Consider the following 14,994-nt stretch of genomic DNA (forward strand, 5'->3'; position numbering starts at 1 on the left):
ACATTCCCGAAAATAAGGAGCAAGTCCATCTGTAGAAGGGATAGAAAGACTGGTTCTGCTCATAGGGTGCAATTGCAAGCGATAAAAAAAATTCCCTAATTTCCCGGAAGCATAGCTATTTTTCTTAAACAACAACAAGGTGGGAGGGGGGCATATTTAAGGTTATTTTTTAATTAATTTTACTGTTAAAGCTATCATTCAGATACTTTTCAAAGATTTAATTATTTAAAAAAAAAATCCTAAGACGCATTTCAAGAAAGGTGAGAAAGGTGACAAAAGTTGCAAAAGGTGACTAAAAGTAACCAAATTTTCAAAAGGTGACTAAAGGTGAGAAAGGTGACTGACTCCTCGGCCTGGGAACATATTTTTGTCTCTCTTTAAAGGTTGTTCCTCATTTTAGAGCATAATACAGATTGTGGCTGTTTCAGCCAGCAAGAAAAACTTTCAGGGGGGGGGGTGATGATGGTTGCATTTGGTACCTTTCGTTACAAGGTAATGTACCACCAGCATATACATGAGTTTTACTTTTTACATGGGAATCATGACGCCATTTTGAAATTTTTCAAAACAGATGAACTCTTCTGAATTACAGAATATTTTCCCCGTTGTGTTTGGCAACAATTGCCCCTTTGTAACTGTGTCTTAAAATAGACATATTCCAGAATTTTACTCTAGCTGTTCCCAGGCTTGTGTGAAACATTTTTCATCTCAAATTTACAGACTTACCCTTTCATTATTGAGCCAACATAGATCCCACCATCACCTCCTTTATTTGATTGTCCAACTATACTAATTCCAAGAAAATTCACAGTATCTATAAAAAAAATTGTATGATTTAGTACATGATTAGATTAATTCCACAGCAACAATATTTAATGATATCAAAGAGGAAATTATTAAGAATATCTATAAAATATATTTCCATGAATTATAAGTAAATATGCACATAGCTCTTACACTCATAATTGAATTTTATCAAGACAATATTTCATGCAGTTAAATATGGAAAAATATATATTTTTAATTTCTCAATTTTAACAAAAATATTCAATTTTATTTTTTAAATTTTTAGTAAAAAGTGAACTAGATTGTTTTTTATCCAAAGTGGCAAACAAATGCTAGTTACATTAAAGCAGAATGGCAAATGAAAATGTTTAAAATTATAATATTTGAAAATTAACAAACCTAAATTCAGGGTAACAGTAATAATATTTAGTGACATTGTGGAATCTGTTATGCTACTAATAGATGAAGTCTGCAAAAAGAGAAAGGAAAATTAGAAATTAAATTAGCAAATACAGTCCGACCTCCATATATCGAAGTAGCAAATTGTCGGGAAAAAATTCGATATATAGAAATTTCGATATATAGAAACAATCTTATTTTATCCTAAAAGTCTCCTAAAACATTAAAAATAAAGCTAATTTACGTGTGCAAAAACCCAATTTCAAATTGATACGAGCATCGGATTAAAATAAAAGTTAATAATTAAAAAAATAACAGAAATTACATTTTTGCGCCTTCATACATCTTCATTCTTCTTCAATTCAACTTGATCCGCAACATTATGGGTTTTCGTTTTGATAATGTAATCGACAGAAGAGTAAAAAATCAATCTACTTAACTTGAATGATTTTTACTGCAGCTAAAAAGACTAGGAATGATAATCAACAGACAAAAGAGAGAACTTGAAACTGATTTTACAATGCTAATGGTTACAACTAAGATTTGAAATAAACTTGAGGGAATTTAAGAACTCTAGAACGAAACAACGACCTATCTACACACCCCTCAACCCCAGATTCCTTATGAGTTTCGTAGCAACCTTTAGTGAACATAATTATCTCCCCTAACCTTCATTTTTCATGAGACAGTCTCAAGTGGAAAAACAAATCTACGAATGTCTCGAAAAAAAATTCGATATATAGAGATTTTTTCGATATATAGAAACAATTTTTCTATGTAATGAACATAGAAATTTGCAGGGATTTCGATATATAGAAAATTTCGATATGTGGAAGTTCGATATATGGAGGTTCGACTGTATTGTAAATTCTATGCATACATACACAGGGATGAAAAGAGCTCAAAAGCAAAAAAGAGGAAAAAGTAAGCGGCTTAAAATGTGGACACATATTTTTCTTAATATTACGAAAAATTATACCATATTGGTACTATACTGCCTTTTAAATAATAATCAATAGTTTTTTTTTTACTCGAGTAGAAGTGCTACACATCTATATAAATAAAACAGAGAATATGTGTGTATGTTCCCTATATAAATCCAGTTAACGGCGGATCGCGACCAATTTTGGCAAGAAGGTAATTGGGCACCCAAGAAGGAACGTAGGGGTTTTTTCAAATGCCAAGAAAGTACCAAACCGTTCAAATTTTAATTTTTATGGACCGAAAATGGCATTAACCCGAATCTTTCTACCTGAAATAATTATCTGACCAGCTCAAATTCAGCGCCATTCGAGAACTCGCAAAAAATACCCAAAGACCTCACCCAGTTTCTACGTTCAAAAAAAAAAAAAAAAAAGGCTGTAAAATCAATGGGAAAAAAATAAAAAGCACTTTTAAGCCTAATGGAACTCTATTTTCATATCGGGAGAACTATTGCTTGCGCGATCTAATTTCAAATTAGCTTTCAGAAGGTTGCCACATTTTTTTTCTCGGCTGTGACTAAATAAAATTTTGTTCTTGTTTTGGGGTAAAATTTTCCCCTTTTGATTATTATTTGGCAATTTATCATCGTTCTTTTTTTTAGGATTTTACTTGTATTTATGGAGGGTTGCGTTTAATTTATGCAGGAATTTTTGATTTGCCGCTTTCTTTCTTTGAGAATGATTATTTTTACGGAAAAGCGTTACTGGACATGACTTTAATTTTCGAGGTAGACCGTGCGAAGCCGGGCAATGCAGCTAGTTAATAAATAAAATAAGCCTGTATTTATTCATTGAGCATACTAAAAAAAATAGAAAAGCAAATGTGGAATATGGACGAGGTCATTGAAGCAACAGTTGATACTCTGATCATTAATGTGAATTCCACTAATCCTGATGTTAAGTGATTTAAATTTCTTTTTCCTAAATAATATAAATGTCTTATTCTTTATTATTTTTTTAATGTTATTGAAGGTAATTCTTACTAATTTAAACTCTCACGCATGAAAAATTATTGATAGTTATTTAAAAAACTGTTTGTATTCTAATTTCTACTCTTTTTTTTTTAAAAGCACCATAAAGAAAAAATATCATATGTGCATTATGAATGGACAAACCATACAAGTGAGACTTCAAGATTCAGACTTTCAAAAAATGTACCTTCCAAAACAGCTTTTGTCACATTAGAAACGATACAATTACTCATACATAAGGGCAAAAGCATTAAACTTCTGCAGTTTTGTAATTTACTGCAAGCTCAGAGATAATGAAATATCCTTGATTTATAATGAGAAACAAATAATTAAATACACAATATGAAACACAGAATTTAAAGTAAGTAGATGTAACCTCTCTAAAGCAGTTTGTTAGTTAAATACAGAATTTCATACTCCATAAAATTAAAAAATGCTGATTTTTTTTAAATCTAAGCAATATTTAACTGTCAGAAATGAATTTCTGTTTTAAAAAACACAGTTTACAATTTAAAATGTTTTTTAATATTTAACTGGACATTTTGTATTTTCTTTTTCTGTATTTCTTCATTTTTAAAAAATAAATAAAACATCGATCCCGCACCCCGATACTTTTAACAAATCAATGTATTTTGACAATGTATTTTACGAACAAAATTCTTTAGAGAGTCAGAATTTTGAAAAATTCTTCTTTTCAGACTCAAAAAATAATGTTATTGCTGAAAATAAAAAAGTGCATTCTTTCTGAAAAATTTGCATGTGTTGGGGCAGCTGCGAATAAAGCGCAGTTGAAATTAAAAGCGGAAAAAAAAAGTTCATGCTAATGAATTCCAGAGTAAGTCATGAAAGTAGTAACCATCTTTGTTTACTACTTCCCCTATCAGCTCTCGCTGAATTGAGTATAAAAGGTTGCAGCTTCTTTTTCTTTTTGCAAGAAATTTTAGATTTGATTAACAATGAAAAATGTTTGATAGGCAAATTGGCTATAGGTGGTGGTTTTTATATTATTCAATCATTTGTTCTTTTATTGAAACAATAATTTTGTGCTTAAAGCCCAAACATGCTGGGTGAAACAGCTAGGAAAAAATATGCATAAACAGATCATGAAAAAAGGAGCTTACTCTACTCATAGGTGGCATACGATGTCTGCGACGCCTTCGCCTATGTCTTGGATGAATACGGGACACACTGCTTTCTTCAGTTGTAGTTGAAATTCTAAGTAATTTTCATAATAAAATGTTAATATTTTTATATTATTTTAAATTCAAATGCAACTGATTTTTGCATACTATGAAATAATAAGAAAACATGCAGTTTCATCTTTCAAATAACAAATAACAAATAATAAAATAATGTAATAACAAATCTAGTTATTTGAGTCAGATAGAAATACACCAGAAGTTTGAAATCTGACAGGTAAGCTGATGATGTAGATATGAAAAGATTTGTCTTAAAAGAAAATTCAAGACACTTGATTCAAGGAGTGAGGAATGAAAACAAAAAACCAAAATGACACTGAAAGAGAAAACTGATTCCACTAGATTAACTTCGATATGTAAGAGACATAACTTAAAAAGTTAACTTTTGGTAAGGAGCATCTTTCTGCATATGTGTCTCCCTACTCAGTAACTGCAGTATTTTTGGGAATAAGCACCGTAGCACATACAAGAAAAAAAGAAAGAAAAAAAAAATAATAATGCCGGTGCGGCGGGTACAGTTTTTTTTCAAGCAAAAAAAAATCCAAGTTTTTGAAAAACGTTGAAAATGCTGCCAATAGATGACACCACACCGTCCTGCCGCTGGCAGTTCCCACAACATAACGATTGACGTAGAAAAAGTACGTCAGCCACATAAAAAAACATCAGTTTCAATATTTTTTTTCTTTTATAAAACAACATTTTTCGACATTTGTAATTTTCTGTTTTGCTTCTGATTTTTATATAAATAACAATGTTACTATATAAACACTTTTGATAATGATTAATCGATTTCAAACGCCGAAATAAGCAATAAAAATGAATTTCTAAATCAAGTCGGCAAAAAAAAAAAAAAAACTTTCGACATAGTTCTACATGGTTCAAGAACCTTGTCCGTTATTTGAATCTTGAACTATGTCGTTTCTACGTCGCTGGATATTTTTGTGCAAATTGGACCAGAGAGTTTGACATTGGCGAGGCATTGAGGAGAAAAGTCCATGTTCCTCGCTCTGGATAACCAACGAAAATCTCCTCCCAAGGTGAGAAAATTATATTCAAAGTAAAGTATATATAGTTTCGGTTAATTAAAAGTATTTCTTTCATTTGCATTTCATTCCAGCTTTCTTTGCTACTAATTGTGCTTCAAGGTTCATACACTTGCGGTTAAAAAAAAATCCCCGACTTTTCCAGGTTGTATTTTTAGAAAATTCCAGGTTACTCTTTTTATTCAAAATTAGATTTAAATAACAATACTTTCAAAATAATCAAAATTGTTTAAAGAAGCAATGCGGCAGATCTGAAACTTTTCCCCTTAGATTTAAAAAAAAATTAAATTTTTTTTTCCTCGAAATTTTTAAGTTTTTTTAAAAACATTTTGTTTAAAATCATGTTAATTTGTTTACTACTAGTTGAAAACAAAGTACAGTAAAACCCCTCCTAACGGACACCCCTCAAAGGCGGACACCCCTCTTATGCGGACAATTTTTAATTCCCCAGTTTCAATGCAAATAACATAATTAAACCCCTGTCCAGCGGACACCTCTCTATTGCGGACAAAAAAATTTGTCCCGTTAGTGTCCGCATTAGAGGGATTTTACTGTACCTAACTTGTTGCATTGATCAGCATACCATATAATGCATAACAAAAATCAACATCCGCCATTCATAGGGCCAATGCCAATAATCAGTTTTTTTTCTTTCGCATATTAAAGAATGAACATTAAAATTTTCTTTTCTAGAAAATAATTAAGTTTAAATATTCATAACTTTTTGTACATTTTATGCTACTTCCAATAGTTTACATTGAGATAAACATCCAATTCTGTGGTATATTCAGTAAATTACCGCCCATTAGTCAGGGCTAAAGCATAAATACATGAAATACACCACCAGCTCAGTCATTTCCAGTCGAGGACTGCAATTTCATCGGCTTGAAATGACTGAACTGGCAGTGTATTTCATGCATCTAATTCTACATTTGGAAATTTACATCTACTTCCAATGTGCAAACGACCAAATATGGCAACTAAGTGAAAAATTTGAGATAAGTAGATTTTTGAATTTGTCAGATAAAAGTAGTTATAAATAATTAATAATCCTTAAAGAAACCACAATTAAGAAAAAATAATCAATTTTCAGCGCATAAACATAATAAATAAATTAAGATAAAAAAATGTTCTGAAGATAAAATTTTGCATTTTGTCAGAAAATAATTACGAATTATCCAGAAAAAAGGGCACTTTTGCGATGTTTTCAATAGTTTGCAATGCAATAAATATCCAATGCTGTTTTCGGAAACATAATTTTTTGAATTTGTAGCACGAAAACAATTTAAAAATAACAAATCTTCATGATACTAGAAGTCAGTTGAAAAGTTTTTAGCACATTTGCGTCCAACGCAATGAGGATAAGATTAAGTTTTCAGAACAAAATTTTTCATTTCTCAAGAAAATTATTTTAAATAATACAAAAAAAAAGTGAATTTTGACATCTTGAATTCAAATTATGTTTTTCGCTATCACGAGTGTGTGTGTGTTTGTATGTAGGCGTATGTGTGCAGGCATGAGTGTGGGCATGTGTGTGTGAATGAGTGTGTGTGTAGGTGTGTGTGTATGTCTGTGTTTGTGTAGGCATGTGTGTTTGTGTCTGTGTGTAGGCATGAGTGTGTGTGTGTAGGTGTGTGCATGTATGTCTGTGTAGGTGTGCGCATGTATGTGTGTATGTAGGTTTGTGCATGTATGTGTGTGTGTAGGTGTGTGCATGTATGTGTGTGTGTGTGTGTAGGATAATGTTAAACTACCAACATTTTTGTCAAAAGCAAATCAAAATTGTAACAGATAACAATGTATTTTTCCTGTATTTTTATGTAATTAAATAAAGTTCCTCAGACATTCTTGCTCAGATTTATCTGAGCATTTAAAACCGATAAACCAAGTAATTGGTAGGTGCGGGTGGTCTCTGAGGGTGTTAAGTGTCAAGTGTGTGTGTGTAGGATACAGACACAACCTTGAGACGGTTTTCACTAGAGAACAGCATCGGGAGGGGCCAGTTGACGCTGGTACTGCAGAGAAAGGCGGGGGGAAAATAAAATCTAAGGACCTCAAAACAGTCAAGTGAGAACAATAAGCAATGTGATTGCTCAAAATCAAAACCCAGCACATTTTGTATTATTTTTATTAGTTTTCAGTTAGAGAAAACATCCAATTCTGCTTTGTTTTTGGAAGCTTAGGCATTTTAGCATCGTGTCTATTTCCATTTTGTAAATGACCAAAAATGGCAATTACGTTTCCCACTTAGCTGAAAAGACTACTATTCAAATCAAAAAATTATTTTACGCGATTGATCTTCAGCCTGGTGCTCCCGAATGTTCCAATTGTCTTCTCCCCGTTTGAGATTTTGCATAATTCCTGTCCATCATCGGTAGAATTTTTTTCTTGGGGGGCAAAAATTGCGACTGTGGAACTTTTTTTTGGGTTCCCATTTTTTTTATTGCCAGCGTCAATTTGCCTCAGACTTTTTACAAATTTTTTTCGTAAACATCGATAAAAATAAAGATTAGATCTCATGGTACAGTAGTCTCTCAGAACAAATTGGAAAAAAAAAAAAAAAAAATGGGCCACATTTGGAAAATTCCCTGACTTTTCCCCGACATTTTTAACTATGTCATTTTCCCTGACAATTACAGGTTTTTCCGGAGCGTACGAAACAGGGCTGTGGAGTCAGAAGAAAAATGGCTGACTCCGACACCTGGATTTTGAAACGTCCGACTCCGACTCCAGCTTTTTTATTTATTTATTTTTTCAAAACCCCATCCCTCATGGGAAGGGGGGGGGGGAACCCTTAAAAAGAGATTGAAATATTAATTCCTTTTTAAGAAATTTTCACATTGTATTTCATTTTAAACCTAAGATGCATACAACATTAGAAGTTCAATTCGAAAATCAAATTATCCATTAGTTGCGATTTCTAAAATGAGATTACTTAAAAATCTCATTTTTAAAAAATTGAAAAGAACTAATTTGCTCCCCCTTTAAAGTTTAACACATAGATGTTGATCAAATCCCGTGCTTTCAATTTTTCAAAGCTGTAACTAGAGAGAAAAAACACTTTTTTGCTAAGTCAAAAAACTTTTCTTGAGAGGGGAGATCTCCCGCTCCCTTCCGGGTGACACCCATCTGGTGAGTGACACATCAACTTATTTTCAGAGTCTATAAAAATTGAAATACTTCAATTCTGAAAAATTTCCCCAATAATAAATCTTAAATTTCATCTTAAAATATTAAATGAAAATATTGCACTATATTGCGGAGAGAGGTCGGGCATATGCACGTCTGGAGAGAATTTTACACAAAATGTGGTGGTATACAGCTTTAGCTTTTACTGTACCTACATTTCTTGGTTCAATTTTAATTTTAATTTTGTTGGGAGCTTTAGAATTAACCTTAAAATGAAAATTTTAGGATTAACTACAATAATTATTGAGTGTTGTAACCAATAAATCATGTACTGATTTCATTTTGTACTTTTTAGTGATAACCAAGCTTTTGTAGATAAAGTCATTAGATTTAAAAAAAACATTTGAGGCAGTGAGAAGCAAAGGGATGTAAGTAGCAAAATGAAAAAAGTGGAGATAACCAGTACAAATGGTGGGTGAACCCCTCGTCTGTCTTGGGGCAAGACACAGTACTGGTAGCTCTGGTAGGTGCTGCTGTACACAAAGATTTAGAAGGAAAAAAAAATCAGTGTTAGCCTACCTAGGAATCTTTAAAGTCGTTTTACTCAAAACTTGAAAGTGTCCATTTACATCCCTTTGCTTCTCACAACCTCATTTATATTTTATCGGATCTTTTAGATTTGTGCTTTCGTGCCAACACTTCTTTGAATTTACCAAGCACCGTCAGAAGTTTCCGAACTTGCTCAAGCGATATAATAGTATTTAGTAAATTTGACAATATACTGGCAATTTATAATTTTGGTAGAGTTCGTAATATTGATGTATTTCCCCTCCATCATTTATTTTCACCTCAGAAATAATGACATTGATAAGGTCTGTCCAGAAATTGAGATTCCCGGAGGTGAGGAATAAAATAGGCCTAATGGATACATTTTTCAGGGAAATATTTTTTTTTCTTCTTTGCTACAATCTGCTAATGTTGAACATATGAAAACATGTTCACTTCTTTTTTTACATTAATTTTCCTCTTTGAAATTCAAGATCACGGAGGTGAGAGTTTACATAGTAGTTTATACACAACTATACTTAGTTTTTCAAATAAAATCTATATCTTCTTGTTTTTCGACAAAAATCTCACGACTTCTTTATGGTTGAAAATGAACAAGAGGGCTTTCTTGTATCATGGAAAATAAAATGTGACTGCCACCTGTTAATGAGGAATGGTGTTATGTGTTTAGATAACGGAGGTGAGATTTTATTGTGTGACATGATTCCTTATCCTACTGAAACGAACTCAACAATTAAATATACTTGAACAATTAGTATTTGAGACACTAGTGAAAGGAATAATAGATAAATAAGTATACACTTTTAAATTAACAAGTTATTAAGCAACATAAACAGTCACACAACGTGTGACATGCCACGGAGGTAAGAATTCATATGTTGTGAACAAAAAATGTATTAAAATAAAAATTATTTAAAAATTGTTGGCAGGTTTAAACAGATATATTTTTGATGTAATTCAAAAGCATTGTTAAATGAATCGATTCTTTAAGTTTTTACAGTAAAAGGCGTGTGACAGAAAAGTTGCACTTTTTGAAGAATGACCCGTGTCTGCAGTAATCTGCAATTTGTGCAATTTCACATTGCTATATTTTTAGACATCTAGTTACTTTACAGACTATGGGGATGCCTACGTGTGTACCCTTTTGCTCTGTCATGTAGGCTGAACTGTCCTAACTATCCTGAAACAAAAGTTTTTGATTCTTGAGAAACTGCTGCTATGTTGGTGTGCAACCAAAACAGGACAATTACAATGATTTGAATCGTAACAACAAGTTATTGCAATTAAGAGTAAATATGATAAATTCCCCAAAATAAAACAAGGCATTCATCTTTAGTACTACTAATACACTTTGGCAAAAAAATTTTATACTGAAGTCCAATGTACTGATCTATCATGGTGTGAAGTAACAGGGTTGACATACAGATATATCTTACTGCACATTTTTACTTCCTTTTACAAAAAAGGAAGTATTGTATTCGCGAAAAAATTTTCACTCAAAAATCGCCCTTAATTTCCATTTTGCTCACCCCCAAATGAATGTTGAGTTTTTTTTTCGATTCGACCACATGCGGAAAAGTGCCTAAGAATGTATAGACACGCGAAATATCCATTTTGACCATCACCGAGGTAATTACAACGACTTTTCTCGTGACGTCTGTATGTATGTGCGTATGTGTGTATGTGCGTATGTGCGTATGTATCTCGCATAACTCAAAAATGGTATGTCCTAGAAAGTTGAAATTTGGTACATAGACTCGTAGTGGGGTCTAGTTGTGCACCTCCTATTTTGGTTGCATTCGGGTGTTTCTAAAGGGGTCTTTTGCACCTTTTTGGGGGGAAATCATTGTTAATTTCGATGCAAACTCAAGTGGTGTTATAATTTGGCGGTCACTTGGCGATATATCGCCAGTCTTTTGGTTGCCAAGTTTTGTCGCCAACTTGGCGAAAAATTTGGCGATTTTTTTTTTTTAAATCTGCTTTCAATGAGGCCATTGCTAGTGATATTTAAAGAGTTAGAGAGAGAATCCCATTAAAATTGCAATAATAGGGAAATAGCATTAAATTGGTGTAAAAGGAAGTCATGTGATGCACACATCAGCTCGTTATATAATGCAAGAACCATATACCCTATTTTACTAGGCACAAATAAGGCTGCTTGAAGAACTCAAATCTTCAAGAATAACTAATCCCAGGGTTTTTATATTGAAATGCTGTCAACTTCTCATTGATCCTGGCAGTAATTCATCATGAAGTCAACTTGAGATATAAATTGAAAAGGAGGAGTATAATAATAAATTTCTCACTATCAATTGATTTCAAAAAAATATATTGAATTGAAAACAAAAAGTTAGACATTAAGCAATTAAGTAACAGTGAAAGCAACATGACTTAGAAATGCAGAAAAAAGAGAACGTAATGCACTATTTAAGAAAAAAAAAAAGATATAGTTTGATACTGTGTCTATATGTAAAATATGAATAAAAGTGTTGTGGCTGAAAAAAAATTGAAGAAGCTGATCAATGTTTCACAAAATTTCTCTCTTCAACTAGAAACTTCCCCAAACATAAAAAATATTTTTTCAAATTGAAATAAAAACCACAGGCACAGTGATACTAAAACATTTTACAAATAAAAGAAATCAGCAGCAAAACTGAAATAAAAAATAAATAGGTAAATCTGCATTACCTGCTAGTTGTTTCTTCTTCCGAATCCAGGAAACTTGTACTTTCAATGTCACTCGTCATCATTGAGGAAGACTCATAACCATGACCACTACGATGCCGTGAATGAATATGCGGATGATTTTGTTTAGTGTGACCATTAATTCTGTTGGTGGGACATCCACAAGGAACTGAAAATATGTAATAACATTAGAAAGGGGGGGAAAAAACAATTCGTATTCACAAGAGTCATTTTTGTTTTAAAGAATTTCAGCTACAAAATACATGACAAAATTGTTAAACAAAAAAAAAATAATAATTTACATGATTGCAAATCAAAAAAGGACAAAAGAAGCATTAGACATTAAACCTTCTGAGAAATAAAAAATAAGTTTTAAGGGTTTAAAATAAAACTCCAAAAAGTTATTAAGTATAAAATGGATTTTACTTGTGATGGCTTACAGTACTTGAACTAAGAATTTAATGAAATTTCATGTGTTAATCATTTTTTATGTATTAGCATTTTTTAAAATCTTTATCAGTGTAAAAAAATTATTTCAATTTTTTTTTTACAGATTTTCATCTTAAAGCTATTCAATTAAAAATAACCAAAAAATAATAAAAATTGTAGCAGCCAAAAACTTTATATATTATTTAACACAGTATATTTTCTAAGAGTAGTAAATCCAAAAATTTAACATTTAAAAAAATTTAATGATTTGAGAAATCATTAAATTTAAATTCTACAAGTGATACATAAACTTTTACATTGAAATTATTCTCAATAAATATTGAATTGTATTGAACAAACAAAATAATCAAGGAAGTGTAACTGTTGGGGACTGATTTATGGGGAGAGAATTTGGGAACACGCCAGAGCTCTACCTTGCGGTGCGAAATTACGTAAAGGGTAAAATATTTTAAATAGTTGGGTCCTTAATTTGTAAGGGGAACTTAACTTTTTCAACTTTTAAGCTATTTATGTTATAGAGTCAACTTTTAAGCAAGTATTTTAAACTGTGGATGTCATATAATGTGAGTTTTTTTTTTTTTTTCATATAAATTAAGATTCACATTACTTTTAGTACATTTGGAAGTAAAGAAATTGAATACAGTTCAGTTACAATTATGAAAGTAAATATTCAATAAATTACCATGCTCATCATGAAAATGTTTATCTCTGTGCTTAACAGGACGATGCATATGTGAATGGAGATCTAAAACAGAAATTGTTAATAAGGCACGGAAGCAAAAAAGAAAATTGCAAGACAAGTTTACATTCTCTGTTTAATATTGCAATAAAACCCTGAACATAAAATTTACCACATTGAAAAAAATACATGAAATTTTATAATTCAATTTGTTTTTAGAAACACTTTTTAAAAGATGAATGTTGCTTTGAATAAGCATTTTTTAATTTTCCCCAAACTTTTTAAAAATATTTTAATCTATACCAGCGTTTCCCAAAGTGTGTTCAGCGGAATCCTTAGGTTCTGTTGAATTATAAGAAGGGTTCCGCCGCGAGTTAGCAGTTACATACATGTATTTTCCACTAGTTTCAAGAAAAATTGAAATTTTTAGGGGAATTGTTTTGAGGGGAATTTTTCTCATTTGGGGGGGGGGGAATCTTGCTTTTCAGGGGGTCTCTGCGATATTGAGGGGGTGAGCCCTTTCTCTTAGGAAGGAGGGGGGCACCCCTGACTTTTCAGCACTAAAAAGTTTACCTAATTTATTGGGAATAAAGTAAATACTATGCAAATGTACTTACCGTTTTTTTCTTTTTATTTTTTATGTATGATTATATAAGGCAGCCGAATTACTACGAAAAATAGTTAAAAGTCACAAAAAGACATATTGCACAAATTATAATTCACTGCAAGAATCAAAACTGGAAATAGCAAATTTCATGCACCTTGTATGCTTCCAGGCATGCCGAAAGAGCATTAATGGCTCCACATTAGGAAGAAAAATGCCAATATATGCATTAATTAGAATTACGTGTTTTCAGTGTAAAAGATTGCACCTTTGAATTAGCATGTTTAGACACAACAATTCCACCGCCACCATCAAATGTAATGAAAAGTTCGATTTTATTGTTATTATTATTTTGGTTGGAGATTTTATCCTCCATTTGGAGCATTATTTTTGATTGGTAAAGGTTGGTGCCTTTTTGACTCTGGCGCCGTCGTTCATCGCACGACCTTGCACATAGGAAGGGTGTAGCCCTGGTTCTTGCATATTTCCTTTTCCAATTTAAGTGATTACAACTCCCAATGAATAGTTCTTATAAACATTACATATGGGAGATTATATTGCTCAGTGAGAATTATATGCTGATCTCTCTAGATCAGGAAATGAAGTAAATCAATTTGTTTTAAACATAACAACAAAACAAAAAATATCGCTTGCTATTAAATTTTAAATTAAAAGTACCTGCATAATATTTTTTAAAGATAGATCGCTTTTTAACCTGAACAATGTCTGGACAGGCCCCTAGTAGTAAATAATAGTAGACAAATTATCCAAATCTATTAGAGTTGACAATTAAGTAACTAATTCTTGCATATACTGTTAGCCTCACTTAACCCCATGACTCTCCACCTGTGGTCCGCAAACAACTAGTGAAAAATAATCTTGGATCTGGGGACAAAAAATAACTGCACATGCTTACTGTGAAAACAAGAAAAATAATGCACATTCATCTAATTTTGACAAAGATAATTGTTGTGAAAATATTATTTCTACAGTATGTGGTTTGTATAGGGTTCGGAAAATTAACATGTGGTCCTGAGTAGGGTCAAAAGGTTGAAATCACCAACTTAAACAATTACCATCGGTTCCAACATATAATACTTGATTAAGATATGCATTTTGGGGAAATATTCTTTACCTTACCAAACTAATAATACATCTTTAAAAAAGCAATACTAAATCAGTAGCTGTTTAAAAGGAGTAATTAATAGTAGTAGTACAAACTTTTTTAAATAAGCTCAATAAACATTACAGGGTTCATACTCTGTTTGGATGGACTTTTTCATGACTTCTTTCATAACTTCAATGAAAATTTTCATGACCTCGTTACTCGAAGAGAATAGCACTATTTAATCTCAAACTTGATAATTTTTGGAAATGAGCATTAGCAAAACGTCTACATGAATGCCACAGCCTCATTGAAGCACTTACTCTTAATGGAAAAAATATAAGTGTACACTTAAAAAACTAAACTATTCTTATTTGTCTTCATCATATAAATT

The 14,994-nt window shown here is 31.8% G+C and overlaps 1 protein-coding gene across 3 annotated transcripts in view; it reads right to left on the minus strand.

The window, feature by feature from the left end:
• LOC129216223 (segment polarity protein dishevelled homolog DVL-3-like) overlaps window positions 1–14,994 on the minus strand; it is a 63,438-nt gene that overhangs the window by 35,475 nt on the left and 12,969 nt on the right. For all 3 annotated transcript variants that reach the window (XM_054850589.1, XM_054850525.1, XM_054850455.1), the window contains exons 7-11: window positions 12,895–12,957; window positions 11,766–11,931; window positions 4,261–4,354; window positions 1,186–1,255; window positions 727–814 (exon numbers count right to left, since the gene is read on the minus strand). In XM_054850589.1, coding sequence (XP_054706564.1) covers window positions 727–814; window positions 1,186–1,255; window positions 4,261–4,354; window positions 11,766–11,931; window positions 12,895–12,957 — 481 coding nt within the window. The remainder of the gene's footprint in view (window positions 1–726; window positions 815–1,185; window positions 1,256–4,260; window positions 4,355–11,765; window positions 11,932–12,894; window positions 12,958–14,994) is intronic.

Source organism: Uloborus diversus, chromosome 1, assembly GCF_026930045.1.
Source record: "Uloborus diversus isolate 005 chromosome 1, Udiv.v.3.1, whole genome shotgun sequence".
Classification (NCBI taxonomy): domain Eukaryota; kingdom Metazoa; phylum Arthropoda; class Arachnida; order Araneae; family Uloboridae; genus Uloborus; species Uloborus diversus.